This window comes from Cyclopterus lumpus, chromosome 23 (assembly GCF_009769545.1).
Source record: "Cyclopterus lumpus isolate fCycLum1 chromosome 23, fCycLum1.pri, whole genome shotgun sequence".
NCBI lineage: Eukaryota > Metazoa > Chordata > Actinopteri > Perciformes > Cyclopteridae > Cyclopterus > Cyclopterus lumpus.
Window position 1 is genome coordinate 4,312,880 of NC_046988.1, and position 18,117 is coordinate 4,330,996.

Sequence of the window (18,117 nt, forward strand, 5' to 3'; positions counted from 1 at the left end):
AATACTGAAAAAACATTGTTCTTTACAGAAAGTTAAGCAGCACTCACTTCAACATGAGGTGTAACACTGACATAGACCTGAGTCTGGAGGAACTTCTAATGGGAGAACTGGGCAAGAGTCTCAAAGTCTGGAGTTCTAGTCCAGTGTTTTTCAACCACTGGGCCGTGAAAAATAAACATTTTTTACATACTGTCACTTCATTCGTGGAAAAAAAAAGCCAACTTGTGTGTTTGTGTGTGTGTATGTCGTCGCGCTGTTGGTGGTGTAATGTTTCGGACGTTATTGCACTGATGACACAGATCAGCAACTCGAACGTCAACAACAACGGTCCCGTCAACCACACTTAACTCCCCTTTTCCGACCGGTTAATCCCGCCTCCCCTCTACTCCTCCAATCACAGGCACGCCCCCTCGACCAGCAGGCACGGTGCCACACTGTGATTGACAGCCACGTCACAGGGTCGCTACAGTGGTATGAAGGCTCAATACTCCCCTCTGCCTGTGGGTACGCAGCGTAATTAATAGGCAGATTTGCTGAGGCGACAATTTAAAAAAGTGAGATTAAGAGATAGGTACAGTACACGCATAAAAGTCTAATGGAGAAATTTTTGAAAAGAAAACTAGGTCCTGATCAAGATCCCCCCACACTTGATCCAGATGATGAGCCCAGTACAAGTGGGTGTCAAAAGAAGGCTAAAACGGTGAGCTCAAGACAGTACAGTGATGAGTATCTGTCATTTGGATTTTCCTTCACTGGGGTTCCTGCCGCACCGAGTCCGTTGTGCGCTGTGCCATCTTGGCATTAGGATGATGTTAAGTTTAATAAAACACAACAAATAGAACACGCGTTTCCCTGATTTCTTAGAGTATATTATGCTCATGCTGAAACTATGTTTGGGTTTGATTTGCATATCATTTCCTGTTGTTGGTGTGCCGTGAGATTTTTCCTGTGTCTTAAGTGTGCCTTGACGCATAAAAGGTTGAAAAACACTGTTCTAGTCGACAAGGCCACTCTGAGGTCTTAGTAGTGAGGTCATAGTAATTACATTTTCAATTCTGTTTATTTTGTACAGCCCAAAATCACAAATTACAAATGTGCCTCAGAGGGTCTGGACACATACGACATCCCCGTCCCAGGACCTCACATCGGATCAGGAACAACTAGAACACTTTTCACGGGGAAAAAGGGAAGAAATCTCAAGGAGAGCAACAGAGGAGGATCCCTCTCCCCGGATTAAATTTGTTGGAATATTGAATATTCTCAGAATGTACTGCAAATTTAAACTTGATTATACATATGTTCATATTTTTTACATCATATATTTGTAATACATGGTTTTATCTTTTATCTGTGCTTAGTTGGTGAAACAGGATTAAATGACTAACTTTAAGACTCAAACTGAAAAGGTGTGCAGCCTTGCTGCGTGACTGATTCCTTCTCCCAGTGGAGATAAGGCACTGGACGATAAGGCTTGTTCAGTGACCTCTGACCTCGTTAACAAACCTACCTCAAATCACACAAGACCGCCTCAGCCTGCTTAGGGGGGCGTTAATTGCAAATATTAATGTAATAATTTAAGTTATTACTAATCCATACCATTTTCATATTTCTTCCTCTTTTATTTTGGTACAAAATGTGTCGTGTGTGTGCACAAAGGTGTTGTGTGTGTCGTGAACGCCTCTGCTGGGCCCCTGCAGACTTGAGCGGTGAACCCCGCAGACTGTTCTCCGTCTCCGTGGTCGTTGCTCTGCAACACGTTCACAATGCAACGTCATGCACGATAAACAAGCAGAGCGTCGGGGACTATACGAGACAGCCACGTTAGTGAAAACTGTGGACACAAATATTATTTGAACAAATAAAGCTTTTACTTGGAAAAGTAAACTCCCCTCGCCCACCACACGCACGCACGCACGCACGCGCACACGCACGCACACACACGCCCCACGGTAAGGAGCAGCAGGAGAAGAGACACGTAGCACGTCGTCTGGTTGAAACATTTTACTCTTCGCTGATTTATCTTCTAAAAACATGGACAGTAAGTTACTTTTACTTCTTCCAGTTGTTATGATATATTAACGCTGCTCACTGTACATTACTTTATGAAATATATATTATGACGTAGGTTCATTATGTGACCATTAGTGGTGGACCGTTACCTTTACTTATAGGCACCTTTGTAACGTAACACATTGTGAAAAGTTATAAACTAATTATGGCATTCCTGTAGTACTTGTTGAAGATATGGAAGAGTGTGTTGAATAAAAAGAAAAACAAGAAAACAGCATCTTGAAAGAAAAATAATAGTTTCTAGACGTTCATAGTTCACTGCTCTTTTCCGGTTGAGAGAAAGCGATGGTCGAGCGAGGTAGAGGGTGAATGAAGAGAGGGAGCGTCATCACTGGCTGTGGGGTGGGCCGGTTGTCAGAGAAACAAGCTAATCAAACGAGCTGCAGCTGGTCTCAGATCAGCGTCGGAGAAACAGCGGTTTTCAACATGAAGCTGCTTCATTCCGAGTCACTTCCGGTGTTCGTGACCGGGTCTGTTGCTTATAGTAATGTTGAATATTATTATATATATAAAATATATTATATGTATTCACTCTTTAAAATAAAAACGTTTCTGGAGGGAGGTCGTGAACGTGGCCTTTGTCAGGGTTGTGTGCTCTCTTTAAGCAGGTGACTGTACTCTGCCAAACATTGTTAATGTTGTTTTCACGAGTCACCTTATTAAAATTACACTTATCATAACAATAATTTAAGTGGATCAAAGTAATAGTTTTGAATCAGGACCTCCAGTATTTGGATCAAGTAGCTATAGGTGAAAACTGAGGGGCGCTAAAGCTATTATTTCAATGTGTCACATGCACATTTATTTAAAATCAAGGTAAATGTATCAGATCAAACTCGGTTCCAGATACATAACACAACTCAGATTTACAAAATGATCCTCTGTTCTTCACCAGTACCAACGGGCTTTTGTTTTTGTTGTGACAAAGTTTTCAGTATTATTGATGGACATTGTTCTCTTTCAGTGTCAAACAGCAGGAGGATTGCCATCCTGGGAAAAACTGGAGTTGGGAAGAGCAGCCTGGCTAACACCATACTGGGAGAGCAACTGTTCCGGATCGGACACAGTGTGAACTCTGAAACAATTAAATGTCAAGCAGAAACTAAACCGGTCAATGGAGGAAACATCACTTTGATTGACACTCCTGGTTTCTTCGACACAGATCGATCTGAGGAGGAGCTGAAGTCTGAAATATTGAGATGCATCACAGAGTTCGCTCTTGGGCCTCATGCCTTTCTCATTGTACTCAAAGTGGAGAGATTCACAGAGCACGAGCAGGCTATCATCGATAAAATACACCAATACTTTTCTGAAGAAGTCTTACAGTATGCGTCAGTTCTCTTTACTCATGGTGACCAGCTCCCTGAAGGACAGACCATTGAGGACTTTGTCCACGATAATAGGCGTGTGAAGGATCTGGTGGAGAAGTGTGGAGGCCGCTGCCACGTCGTTGATAATAAATATTGGAAGAACAACCAGGAAGAATACAGGAACAACCAGGTCCAGGTGAAGGAGCTCCTCAAGACAATAGATAAGATGGTTGAGGCAAACGAAGGAAGATGCTACACCAATGAGATGCTACAAGCAGTGGAGGAAAGAATAATACAGGAGGTGGAACTCATTCGACAGACAGCAGGAAACAAGTCAGAGGGAGAGATCAGAGAGGAGGCGAAAGAGAACGTATTTAAGTTGCTTTGGACCAAACTGGCAGGTATCGCATCAGGTGCATTGTGGGGAGCTCTTTTAGGTCTAATGGAGATGGCGAGTGACATTATCACAGCTTTAACACAGCCAGGAGGAGCTGGAATGAGAGGAGCCACAGTGCAAAGGGCAGTTGGTGTTGCTCTAAGAGGAGCGATGCAAGGAGCTATTACAGGACACAATGCATCTGAGGGAGCAGACTCACCAGGCGAAGCAGCAAAGAAGGCAGGAGACGCTGTCATGAAATAATCAATCAGGATCAAAAGCACATGATAATACAGCCAGAGATGAAACAGAATCAAAACCAATAATCAAGACGTTACTCTTAAAGACGGGAGAGAGAATGTATCATTAGAAAGTCACACCTCCCTTTAAATAACATGAAATATGTGACCATTGAGATGATCACGTTTAATCATATGTAATATGTCATTCAAACTTTAGTCGCTTATTCCTCTTTCACAAGCAGTTTATTTTATTCACCGTACATATCTACTTGCCTGTACTTCAGATGTCATATTGTACACACATGTCTCATATAGTTTATAAACAGAGTGACCCTGTGGTACGGCTTTGTCCTGCAGGTGAACTTTGATGCTATCTAACACCTCTACTTCCTCAAGGAGTGAGAAGCCAGACCATAAAGTGTAACAGCACTGATTTGATTTGCTAATATGAAAACATGGCTTTTGAAACCTGAAGGAAGTGTGATCTTAAACTATAATTTACTTTTATTCATATGATATATCCTCATTCAAGTTTAATTCTCTTTGATGAGTTAGGATTTCTTTCTTTTTATTGCGCTAAAAGTGTTTTGGTCTCATATATCACTTTATTCTTCACATACATTCTCATATTATTTAGTGTCAGTGTAATGATGACTGCCTCAATGTGTTTTTCTGTCATGTATCAATATGTAATCACATGTTCTTCTTCGTTGACTGAATGGTGAGGAGAAGTAAATAAGTCAACTCTTGGGTCACCTGATCATTTTGAAGGTCTTATTGGGAATTTAAACTTTTGATTTTTTGGCTTTTCTTTTACTTCAATATTTACATTATTCATCTCTGTAACCATTTATCTTCCTTTTATTGCACAAAAAAACGAATAAAACTGGTTTGTATTCTGTACATTCCAACCAAAGTCCAGACTTGCTCATCTCTGAGGGTTGTCGCCGCCATCTTTCAATTTTAAATGTAAAGGAGGCCTGCCACCACTGAACCTTAATCGCCCTTGCTGTACGGTTAGAGAGCCGTCTCGGGGAGTTTAGGAGAGAGAGACCAAGCCGCTCCTTTAGCTCCTCAGTCCCTTGCTCCTCCTTCTCCTCGAAGAGGCCCAAGTCTCGACCGGAACCCATTCCCCATGCAGCTACCTCACTACTGGCCCAGGCCTTAGGCTCCCGAGGAGCGTCAGCGTCGCCTTTGGGAGGGCAGATGGGCTGCCTGGTTTCCTCCTGTCCATTAAAACAGTGGTTCTCAACTGGCCTGGCTGTGGGACCCACACCCACCCCTAAAGCACCCAAATCGAAAGATGGTGCAGTTTGAACCTGAGATAGTACAGAATATGTATGCCAACAAAAAAACAAGTTTAATGATAAACCAAAACGACCAGCTGGTGGCGATGCTAGAGAGGGAACTATTCCCTTTTACGCTCAATTAGCTGCATTTTAATTAAAAACCCAAAAAGTGCATCTTCAGGACACACGGTATTACACCATACATAACAATTCAAAATCGTCAGCCTTTTTTAAACAGACTCAACATGCTTTCATGCACAAACATGAAATAAAAAAGTCCAACTACTGAGCAGTAGTTTAAAAAGGACTAAAATGCCCAAACGTTAACTGAGAATACTCACTCACTGAATCTATGACAAACATTCACTATGGAACACGTCAGTGTCTTGAGGAGCAGCTTTTCCACAAACTCAACATAAATTAATGCAATTCAAAAGGATTCATATATAAAATTAACTTTTCTTGTGATTACCTTATCACTAGGTAAATACTGAAAAAACATTGTTCTTTACAGAAAGTTAAGCAGCACTCACTTCAACATGAGGTGTAACACTGACATAGACCTGAGTCTGGAGGAACTTCTAATGGGAGAACTGGGCAAGAGTCTCAAAGTCTGGAGTTCTAGTCCAGTGTTTTTCAACCACTGGGCCGTGAAAAATAAACATTTTTTACATACTGTCACTTCATTCGTGGAAAAAAAAAGCCAACTTGTGTGTTTGTGTGTGTGTATGTCGTCGCGCTGTTGGTGGTGTAATGTTTCGGACGTTATTGCACTGATGACACAGATCAGCAACTCGAACGTCAACAACAACGGTCCCGTCAACCACACTTAACTCCCCTTTTCCGACCGGTTAATCCCGCCTCCCCTCTACTCCTCCAATCACAGGCACGCCCCCTCGACCAGCAGGCACGGTGCCACACTGTGATTGACAGCCACGTCACAGGGTCGCTACAGTGGTATGAAGGCTCAATACTCCCCTCTGCCTGTGGGTACGCAGCGTAATTAATAGGCAGATTTGCTGAGGCGACAATTTAAAAAAGTGAGATTAAGAGATAGGTACAGTACACGCATAAAAGTCTAATGGAGAAATTTTTGAAAAGAAAACTAGGTCCTGATCAAGATCCCCCCACACTTGATCCAGATGATGAGCCCAGTACAAGTGGGTGTCAAAAGAAGGCTAAAACGGTGAGCTCAAGACAGTACAGTGATGAGTATCTGTCATTTGGATTTTCCTTCACTGGGGTTCCTGCCGCACCGAGTCCGTTGTGCGCTGTGCCATCTTGGCATTAGGATGATGTTAAGTTTAATAAAACACAACAAATAGAACACGCGTTTCCCTGATTTCTTAGAGTATATTATGCTCATGCTGAAACTATGTTTGGGTTTGATTTGCATATCATTTCCTGTTGTTGGTGTGCCGTGAGATTTTTTCTGTGTCTTAAGTGTGCCTTGACGCATAAAAGGTTGAAAAACACTGTTCTAGTCGACAAGGCCACTCTGAGGTCTTAGTAGTGAGGTCATAGTAATTACATTTTCAATTCTGTTTATTTTGTACAGCCCAAAATCACAAATTACAAATGTGCCTCAGAGGGTCTGGACACATACGACATCCCCGTCCCAGGACCTCACATCGGATCAGGAACAACTAGAACACTTTTCACGGGGAAAAAGGGAAGAAATCTCAAGGAGAGCAACAGAGGAGGATCCCTCTCCCCGGATTAAATTTGTTGGAATATTGAATATTCTCAGAATGTACTGCAAATTTAAACTTGATTATACATATGTTCATATTTTTTACATCATATATTTGTAATACATGGTTTTATCTTTTATCTGTGCTTAGTTGGTGAAACAGGATTAAATGACTAACTTTAAGACTCAAACTGAAAAGGTGTGCAGCCTTGCTGCGTGACTGATTCCTTCTCCCAGTGGAGATAAGGCACTGGACGATAAGGCTTGTTCAGTGACCTCTGACCTCGTTAACAAACCTACCTCAAATCACACAAGACCGCCTCAGCCTGCTTAGGGGGGCGTTAATTGCAAATATTAATGTAATAATTTAAGTTATTACTAATCCATACCATTTTCATATTTCTTCCTCTTTTATTTTGGTACAAAATGTGTCGTGTGTGTGCACAAAGGTGTTGTGTGTGTCGTGAACGCCTCTGCTGGGCCCCTGCAGACTTGAGCGGTGAACCCCGCAGACTGTTCTCCGTCTCCGTGGTCGTTGCTCTGCAACACGTTCACAATGCAACGTCATGCACGATAAACAAGCAGAGCGTCGGGGACTATACGAGACAGCCACGTTAGTGAAAACTGTGGACACAAATATTATTTGAACAAATAAAGCTTTTACTTGGAAAAGTAAACTCCCCTCGCCCACCACACGCACGCACGCACGCACGCGCACACGCACGCACACACACGCCCCACGGTAAGGAGCAGCAGGAGAAGAGACACGTAGCACGTCGTCTGGTTGAAACATTTTACTCTTCGCTGATTTATCTTCTAAAAACATGGACAGTAAGTTACTTTTACTTCTTCCAGTTGTTATGATATATTAACGCTGCTCACTGTACATTACTTTATGAAATATATATTATGACGTAGGTTCATTATGTGACCATTAGTGGTGGACCGTTACCTTTACTTATAGGCACCTTTGTAACGTAACACATTGTGAAAAGTTATAAACTAATTATGGCATTCCTGTAGTACTTGTTGAAGATATGGAAGAGTGTGTTGAATAAAAAGAAAAACAAGAAAACAGCATCTTGAAAGAAAAATAATAGTTTCTAGACGTTCATAGTTCACTGCTCTTTTCCGGTTGAGAGAAAGCGATGGTCGAGCGAGGTAGAGGGTGAATGAAGAGAGGGAGCGTCATCACTGGCTGTGGGGTGGGCCGGTTGTCAGAGAAACAAGCTAATCAAACGAGCTGCAGCTGGTCTCAGATCAGCGTCGGAGAAACAGCGGTTTTCAACATGAAGCTGCTTCATTCCGAGTCACTTCCGGTGTTCGTGACCGGGTCTGTTGCTTATAGTAATGTTGAATATTATTATATATATAAAATATATTATATGTATTCACTCTTTAAAATAAAAACGTTTCTGGAGGGAGGTCGTGAACGTGGCCTTTGTCAGGGTTGTGTGCTCTCTTTAAGCAGGTGACTGTACTCTGCCAAACATTGTTAATGTTGTTTTCACGAGTCACCTTATTAAAATTACACTTATCATAACAATAATTTAAGTGGATCAAAGTAATAGTTTTGAATCAGGACCTCCAGTATTTGGATCAAGTAGCTATAGGTGAAAACTGAGGGGCGCTAAAGCTATTATTTCAATGTGTCACATGCACATTTATTTAAAATCAAGGTAAATGTATCAGATCAAACTCGGTTCCAGATACATAACACAACTCAGATTTACAAAATGATCCTCTGTTCATCACCAGTACCAACGGGCTTTTGTTTTTGTTGTGACAAAGTTTTCAGTATTATTGATGGACATTGTTCTCTTTCAGTGTCAAACAGCAGGAGGATTGCCATCCTGGGAAAAACTGGAGTTGGGAAGAGCAGCCTGGCTAACACCATACTGGGAGAGCAACTGTTCCGGATCGGACACAGTGTGAACTCTGAAACAATTAAATGTCAAGCAGAAACTAAACCGGTCAATGGAGGAAACATCACTTTGATTGACACTCCTGGTTTCTTCGACACAGATCGATCTGAGGAGGAGCTGAAGTCTGAAATATTGAGATGCATCACAGAGTTCGCTCCTGGGCCTCATGCCTTTCTCATTGTACTCAAAGTGGAGAGATTCACAGAGCACGAGCAGGCTATCATCGATAAAATACACCAATACTTTTCTGAAGAAGTCTTACAGTATGCGTCAGTTCTCTTTACTCATGGTGACCAGCTCCCTGAAGGACAGACCATTGAGGACTTTGTCCACGATAATAGGCGTGTGAAGGATCTGGTGGAGAAGTGTGGAGGCCGCTGCCACGTCGTTGATAATAAATATTGGAAGAACAACCAGGAAGAATACAGGAACAACCAGGTCCAGGTGAAGGAGCTCCTCAAGACAATAGATAAGATGGTTGAGGCAAACGAAGGAAGATGCTACACCAATGAGATGCTACAAGCAGTGGAGGAAAGAATAATACAGGAGGTGGAACTCATTCGACAGACAGCAGGAAACAAGTCAGAGGGAGAGATCAGAGAGGAGGCGAAAGAGAACGTATTTAAGTTGCTTTGGACCAAACTGGCAGGTATCGCATCAGGTGCATTGTGGGGAGCTCTTTTAGGTCTAATGGAGATGGCGAGTGACATTATCACAGCTTTAACACAGCCAGGAGGAGCTGGAATGAGAGGAGCCACAGTGCAAAGGGCAGTTGGTGTTGCTCTAAGAGGAGCGATGCAAGGAGCTATTACAGGACACAATGCATCTGAGGGAGCAGACTCACCAGGCGAAGCAGCAAAGAAGGCAGGAGACGCTGTCATGAAATAATCAATCAGGATCAAAAGCACATGATAATACAGCCAGAGATGAAACAGAATCAAAACCAATAATCAAGACGTTACTCTTAAAGACGGGAGAGAGAATGTATCATTAGAAAGTCACACCTCCCTTTAAATAACATGAAATATGTGACCATTGAGATGATCACGTTTAATCATATGTAATATGTCATTCAAACTTTAGTCGCTTATTCCTCTTTCACAAGCAGTTTATTTTATTCACCGTACATATCTACTTGCCTGTACTTCAGATGTCATATTGTACACACATGTCTCATATAGTTTATAAACAGAGTGACCCTGTGGTACGGCTTTGTCCTGCAGGTGAACTTTGATGCTATCTAACACCTCTACTTCCTCAAGGAGTGAGAAGCCAGACCATAAAGTGTAACAGCACTGATTTGATTTGCTAATATGAAAACATGGCTTTTGAAACCTGAAGGAAGTGTGATCTTAAACTATAATTTACTTTTATTCATATGATATATCCTCATTCAAGTTTAATTCTCTTTGATGAGTTAGGATTTCTTTCTTTTTATTGCGCTAAAAGTGTTTTGGTCTCATATATCACTTTATTCTTCACATACATTCTCATATTATTTAGTGTCAGTGTAATGATGACTGCCTCAATGTGTTTTTCTTTCATGTATCAATATGTAATCACATGTTCTTCTTCGTTGACTGAATGGTGAGGAGAAGTAAATAAGTCAACTCTTGGGTCACCTGATCATTTTGAAGGTCTTATTGGGAATTTAAACTTTTGATTTTTTGGCTTTTCTTTTACTTCAATATTTACATTATTCATCTCTGTAACCATTTATCTTCCTTTTATTGCACAAAAAAACGAATAAAACTGGTTTGTATTCTGTACATTCCAACCAAAGTCCAGACTTGCTCATCTCTGAGGGTTGTCGCCGCCATCTTTCAATTTTAAATGTAAAGGAGGCCTGCCACCACTGAACCTTAATCGCCCTTGCTGTACGGTTAGAGAGCCGTCTCGGGGAGTTTAGGAGAGAGAGACCAAGCCGCTCCTTTAGCTCCTCAGTCCCTTGCTCCTCCTTCTCCTCGAAGAGGCCCAAGTCTCGACCGGAACCCATTCCCCATGCAGCTACCTCACTACTGGCCCAGGCCTTAGGCTCCCGAGGAGCGTCAGCGTCGCCTTTGGGAGGGCAGATGGGCTGCCTGGTTTCCTCCTGTCCATTAAAACAGTGGTTCTCAACTGGCCTGGCTGTGGGACCCACACCCACCCCTAAAGCACCCAAATCGAAAGATGGTGCAGTTTGAACCTGAGATAGTACAGAATATGTATGCCAACAAAAAAACAAGTTTAATGATAAACCAAAACGACCAGCTGGTGGCGATGCTAGAGAGGGAACTATTCCCTTTTACGCTCAATTAGCTGCATTTTAATTAAAAACCCAAAAAGTGCATCTTCAGGACACACGGTATTACACCATACATAACAATTCAAAATCGTCAGCCTTTTTTAAACAGACTCAACATGCTTTCATGCACAAACATGAAATAAAAAAGTCCAACTACTGAGCAGTAGTTTAAAAAGGACTAAAATGCCCAAACGTTAACTGAGAATACTCACTCACTGAATCTATGACAAACATTCACTATGGAACACGTCAGTGTCTTGAGGAGCAGCTTTTCCACAAACTCAACATAAATTAATGCAATTCAAAAGGATTCATATATAAAATTAACTTTTCTTGTGATTACCTTATCACTAGGTAAATACTGAAAAAACATTGTTCTTTACAGAAAGTTAAGCAGCACTCACTTCAACATGAGGTGTAACACTGACATAGACCTGAGTCTGGAGGAACTTCTAATGGGAGAACTGGGCAAGAGTCTCAAAGTCTGGAGTTCTAGTCCAGTGTTTTTCAACCACTGGGCCGTGAAAAATAAACATTTTTTACATACTGTCACTTCATTCGTGGAAAAAAAAAGCCAACTTGTGTGTTTGTGTGTGTGTATGTCGTCGCGCTGTTGGTGGTGTAATGTTTCGGACGTTATTGCACTGATGACACAGATCAGCAACTCGAACGTCAACAACAACGGTCCCGTCAACCACACTTAACTCCCCTTTTCCGACCGGTTAATCCCGCCTCCCCTCTACTCCTCCAATCACAGGCACGCCCCCTCGACCAGCAGGCACGGTGCCACACTGTGATTGACAGCCACGTCACAGGGTCGCTACAGTGGTATGAAGGCTCAATACTCCCCTCTGCCTGTGGGTACGCAGCGTAATTAATAGGCAGATTTGCTGAGGCGACAATTTAAAAAAGTGAGATTAAGAGATAGGTACAGTACACGCATAAAAGTCTAATGGAGAAATTTTTGAAAAGAAAACTAGGTCCTGATCAAGATCCCCCCACACTTGATCCAGATGATGAGCCCAGTACAAGTGGGTGTCAAAAGAAGGCTAAAACGGTGAGCTCAAGACAGTACAGTGATGAGTATCTGTCATTTGGATTTTCCTTCACTGGGGTTCCTGCCGCACCGAGTCCGTTGTGCGCTGTGCCATCTTGGCATTAGGATGATGTTAAGTTTAATAAAACACAACAAATAGAACACGCGTTTCCCTGATTTCTTAGAGTATATTATGCTCATGCTGAAACTATGTTTGGGTTTGATTTGCATATCATTTCCTGTTGTTGGTGTGCCGTGAGATTTTTTCTGTGTCTTAAGTGTGCCTTGACGCATAAAAGGTTGAAAAACACTGTTCTAGTCGACAAGGCCACTCTGAGGTCTTAGTAGTGAGGTCATAGTAATTACATTTTCAATTCTGTTTATTTTGTACAGCCCAAAATCACAAATTACAAATGTGCCTCAGAGGGTCTGGACACATACGACATCCCCGTCCCAGGACCTCACATCGGATCAGGAACAACTAGAACACTTTTCACGGGGAAAAAGGGAAGAAATCTCAAGGAGAGCAACAGAGGAGGATCCCTCTCCCCGGATTAAATTTGTTGGAATATTGAATATTCTCAGAATGTACTGCAAATTTAAACTTGATTATACATATGTTCATATTTTTTACATCATATATTTGTAATACATGGTTTTATCTTTTATCTGTGCTTAGTTGGTGAAACAGGATTAAATGACTAACTTTAAGACTCAAACTGAAAAGGTGTGCAGCCTTGCTGCGTGACTGATTCCTTCTCCCAGTGGAGATAAGGCACTGGACGATAAGGCTTGTTCAGTGACCTCTGACCTCGTTAACAAACCTACCTCAAATCACACAAGACCGCCTCAGCCTGCTTAGGGGGGCGTTAATTGCAAATATTAATGTAATAATTTAAGTTATTACTAATCCATACCATTTTCATATTTCTTCCTCTTTTATTTTGGTACAAAGTGTGTCGTGTGTGTGCACAAAGGTGTTGTGTGTGTCGTGAACGCCTCTGCTGGGCCCCTGCAGACTTGAGCGGTGAACCCCGCAGACTGTTCTCCGTCTCCGTGGTCGTTGCTCTGCAACACGTTCACAATGCAACGTCATGCACGATAAACAAGCAGAGCGTCGGGGACTATACGAGACAGCCACGTTAGTGAAAACTGTGGACACAAATATTATTTGAACAAATAAAGCTTTTACTTGGAAAAGTAAACTCCCCTCGCCCACCACACGCACGCACGCACGCACGCGCACACGCACGCACACACACGCCCCACGGTAAGGAGCAGCAGGAGAAGAGACACGTAGCACGTCGTCTGGTTGAAACATTTTACTCTTCGCTGATTTATCTTCTAAAAACATGGACAGTAAGTTACTTTTACTTCTTCCAGTTGTTATGATATATTAACGCTGCTCACTGTACATTACTTTATGAAATATATATTATGACGTAGGTTCATTATGTGACCATTAGTGGTGGACCGTTACCTTTACTTATAGGCACCTTTGTAACGTAACACATTGTGAAAAGTTATAAACTAATTATGGCATTCCTGTAGTACTTGTTGAAGATATGGAAGAGTGTGTTGAATAAAAAGAAAAACAAGAAAACAGCATCTTGAAAGAAAAATAATAGTTTCTAGACGTTCATAGTTCACTGCTCTTTTCCGGTTGAGAGAAAGCGATGGTCGAGCGAGGTAGAGGGTGAATGAAGAGAGGGAGCGTCATCACTGGCTGTGGGGTGGGCCGGTTGTCAGAGAAACAAGCTAATCAAACGAGCTGCAGCTGGTCTCAGATCAGCGTCGGAGAAACAGCGGTTTTCAACATGAAGCTGCTTCATTCCGAGTCACTTCCGGTGTTCGTGACCGGGTCTGTTGCTTATAGTAATGTTGAATATTATTATATATATAAAATATATTATATGTATTCACTCTTTAAAATAAAAACGTTTCTGGAGGGAGGTCGTGAACGTGGCCTTTGTCAGGGTTGTGTGCTCTCTTTAAGCAGGTGACTGTACTCTGCCAAACATTGTTAATGTTGTTTTCACGAGTCACCTTATTAAAATTACACTTATCATAACAATAATTTAAGTGGATCAAAGTAATAGTTTTGAATCAGGACCTCCAGTATTTGGATCAAGTAGCTATAGGTGAAAACTGAGGGGCGCTAAAGCTATTATTTCAATGTGTCACATGCACATTTATTTAAAATCAAGGTAAATGTATCAGATCAAACTCGGTTCCAGATACATAACACAACTCAGATTTACAAAATGATCCTCTGTTCTTCACCAGTACACGCACCCGCACGCACGCACGCGCACACGCACGCACACACACGCCCCACGGTAAGTGAAAGTGAAACTTAAGGAGCAGCAGGAGAAGAGACACGTAGCACGTCGTCTGGTTGAAACATTTTACTCTTCGCTGATTTATCTTCAAAAAACATGGACAGTAAGTTACTTTTACTTCTTCCAGTTGTTATGATATATTAACGCTGCTCACTGTACATTACTTTATGAAATATATATTATGACGTAGGTTCATTATGTGACCATTAGTGGTGGACCGTTACCTTTACTTATAGGCACCTTTGTAACGTACGAGAATTAAAACAAGTGTAATGTGTTTTGATCGTTTCATCCGCCTGAAGATGAGGAACAAGTCAGACATATAAATAAGTAGAGGCGAGTCACGGCGAGAGGACAAGGGAAAAGAGTCACAGGGCGAGGTCTCGCGAGACAGCGCGTGAGCTTACTGACAGCAGCAATCCTGTGGTGGTGCACCAGTACAACATGACATGGTTAAAAGAAATAAAAAGAAATACAGGCTAGTATATTATGTAATTTTTTTATTTCATTTTCATTTCTTTATTATTACAATTCTTAAATGCAATATGTCCTGCCCTGCTATTTTATTTGATTGTATATATTGTAAACATGTACTACTATGAAAAACATGTATTTATTAAAGTATCTATCTATCTATCTATCTATCTATCTATCTATCTATCTATCTATCTGTCTGTCTATCTGTCTGTCTGTCTGTCTGTCTGTCTGTCTGTCTGTCTGTCTGTCTTTATAAATAGTATGGAATATAAGTGTAATTATTATAAAGTGAAATGTAGGAGTAGATGTAAATGTAGTACTTCAAATAAATAAGAATAATATTTTATTAATTATAAATAGAAGTGTAATATAATACAATTGAATAATATTAATATGGATACTAAGAACATAATATATAGGCTGATGAATACAAATACAATATATAATGTGTATACAGTATTGTGCAATACAAATCTATATTTTTTCTAAATACTTTCAACTTCAAATTGAATTACTCTAATCGTTTTCATTGTATGAGCTACAATCTATCTATCTGTGCACTAAGGTATTGATGATGCATTCACTTGCACTCTTTGCTCCACAGAGGTTGTATTTGTTGCAGATGTTCATGTGTCCCCAACAGCGGCATTCTCAATACTCTCTAATTAAACTATATTAAAAATATACCTCAGTTACAAGTTATATTATATTTTAGTGTCTCTGATGAAATAAGCCATCTGATAGATGGTACTTTAGGGTACTTGTACTTTAAACCGGTGGTTACAGCTGATAAGAACCTCTATCTACTAGTGTCAGCACTTTCGTAGTAGTTTGCACTGTTAGCGCTGTTAGCATTTTTAGCTGTGAGCCAAGCTAAGAGCCATTGAGAGGTAATCAAAATGATTCCTATATCAGATATTGCACCTTTAACTAGTGTTGTTTTCTCTACCTACAACTAGTTACTTTAACACTTAACCTGGTTGGGTCAGTTAAACAAACCCCAGACGGGTATTTCCCCTGATTAGCAGGTCAAAGACTGTTCCCAGTTAAAAGGTGTGTGCCAGTGATCTCACAGAAACACACAACACGCTTGTGTCTGTGTGCTCCCTGATCAACAAGTTGCCTTTCAGTCTGTATAACTTCATGTTTTCTCCTCTTAGTTTTGTTTGGAAAAGGTCTGTGTGAACAGAGACCGGACCAGAACTAAAATACTCCATTCTTTCATTGATCCGGACCAAATGAACCGAACTACAGGAACAAATGTACTGATTTACTGATACAGTCACTTTTCTCTTCCAGTGCAAAACACGTGGAGGATTGTCCTTCTGGGAAAAACCGGAGTTGGAAAGAGCAGCCTTGCCAACAACATATTTGGAGACACCATATTCAAAATAAACATTTTGAGCGACTTGGAAACACATTCCACTACAGCCCAAATCCAAACTGTCACTGGAAGAAGCATCACTTTGATTGACACTCCTGGTTTCTTTGACCCCAGCAGGTCTGAGGAGGAGATGAATTCTGAGATGATGAGTTGCATCGCAGAGTGCGCTCCTGGGCCTCATGTCTTTCTCATTGTGCTCAAAGTGGAGAAATTCGTAGAGCACAATGAGGATGTCGTCTCACAAATTTATAAATACTTCTCTAAAAATGCTCTAAAATATGCCGTGATTGTCTTCACTCATGGCGACCAGCTGCAACAGGGAATGACACTGGAGAAGTATATTGAGGAAAGTGGCAATCTGGGTGACCTGGTGAAGAAGTGCGGGGACCGATGCCACGTCGTTGATAATAAATACTGGAAGGGCAACCAAGGGGACGACAGATGCAACGAGGTCCAGGTGGCAAAGCTGCTCACCACCATCACCCAGCTAGTGCTGGGAAACAAGGGAGAATTCTACACAGACAAAAATCTACGAGGAGTTAGGGAACAGATTCAGAAAGAGGAAGATGTCATTAGACTGTCATCAGGAAACATGTCACAGGAAGAGATCGTGAAGCAGGCGAAAAGCAACGTCGTTAAGAAGCAGATAGACGCTGCAGCTAAAACATGGGGGAGTTGCTTTAAGAGGTTTGCAATCATAGCTGGATTATTTACATTCGTCTCAACTATGTTGCTCTATTCAAGATTTGGGAAGGTGTTGAAGAAAGCACTCCCATTTTATGAAGAATGAGCAGCACCAGAACTGGCAGAAGTGGTGGTAGAACAAGCTGATGTCCACCAGCCAGTACAATATAGAGGTAGTTATTAATCACACATTGATTACATATTGGAACACTTTTTTTCTCCTTCTTATTAATCTGTCTCATGTGAGACCAACTTCATGGAAGTGAAATATTAAATGTGTACCCTTTAATGGTGATTATTTTCTGTTTTGTTTGTATGTGCCAATTAGTCATGCATGTATTATGTAACATTAAACAGCTGATGGATCTCATGTCTTTTCAGCTGCTTTCTTCATGTAACCACCTATGCTGTTGAAGTTAAAGGCTGACTATACTTGTACCTTCTAACTGTCAATAAATTCAATTACAAGACAAAAAACAACAATTATTGAGTTAGTATCATTTCATTTATACTTTTTATGTGTATCCAAAGCTGCCTAGATTCCTCTTTTCCTCTGTGTCACAGATCTACAAATCAAAGGAAGAAACCTGGTTGTGTCATATGACCTTTGGTCAGACCAAGGACACACTGATAATGTTTGTTCTGAAGCAGATTTTAATTTTAAATTGATTCCCACAATGTTTTATGTTTACATTTACTAGACATAAGTACTGTGCTCAGGCCACAGGTTAAACCATATTGTTTTTAGTATATTTACTACTAATAAAAACAGATTAAATTACATAATTTGTGTCCCTCAGAGACAAAACACTCCTCCCCAAAAAGGTATGAAAAGGTCTCTGTATTCCATCCATTATGTATGACATTCTTCAAGCCTTTAATATGAATACGTATTATCCAACGTTTGTCTGCAGGGCGTAAAGGGAACCAGTACACATCGGTGGTGTTGAGAAGTTTTTTTGTACTGAATTATTATTTTTTTCCTGTTGCAAAGTCACTGTGGGG

The 18,117-nt window shown here is 41.1% G+C and overlaps 3 protein-coding genes across 4 annotated transcripts; all 3 read left to right on the plus strand.

Moving 5' to 3' along the window:
- Positions 1–1,765: 1,765 nt before the first annotated feature.
- On the plus strand, positions 1,766–4,758 carry LOC117726329 (GTPase IMAP family member 7-like). Its single transcript, XM_034526539.1, has 2 exons — positions 1,766–2,038; positions 3,035–4,758. Exons 1-2 carry the CDS (start codon positions 2,032–2,034, stop codon positions 4,018–4,020), a joined length of 993 nt encoding a protein of 330 aa, XP_034382430.1. The 5' UTR covers positions 1,766–2,031; the 3' UTR covers positions 4,021–4,758.
- Positions 4,759–7,545: 2,787 nt separating this feature from the next.
- On the plus strand, positions 7,546–10,068 carry LOC117726333 (GTPase IMAP family member 7-like). Its single transcript, XM_034526555.1, has 2 exons — positions 7,546–7,811; positions 8,808–10,068. Exons 1-2 carry the CDS (start codon positions 7,805–7,807, stop codon positions 9,791–9,793), a joined length of 993 nt encoding a protein of 330 aa, XP_034382446.1. The 5' UTR covers positions 7,546–7,804; the 3' UTR covers positions 9,794–10,068.
- A 3,424-nt stretch (positions 10,069–13,492) lies between these two features.
- LOC117726352 (GTPase IMAP family member 7-like) lies at positions 13,493–17,592 on the plus strand. Of its 2 annotated transcripts, none has more exons than XM_034526584.1 (2): positions 13,493–13,584; positions 16,344–17,592. In XM_034526584.1, exons 1-2 carry the CDS (start codon positions 13,578–13,580, stop codon positions 17,216–17,218), a joined length of 882 nt encoding a protein of 293 aa, XP_034382475.1. In that variant the 5' UTR covers positions 13,493–13,577; the 3' UTR covers positions 17,219–17,592. The 2 variants fall into 2 exon arrangements, with proteins under 2 accessions (XP_034382475.1, XP_034382474.1); XM_034526583.1 differs by lacking the exon at positions 13,493–13,584 and adding an exon at positions 14,564–14,670.
- The last annotated feature ends 525 nt before the right edge of the window (positions 17,593–18,117 follow it).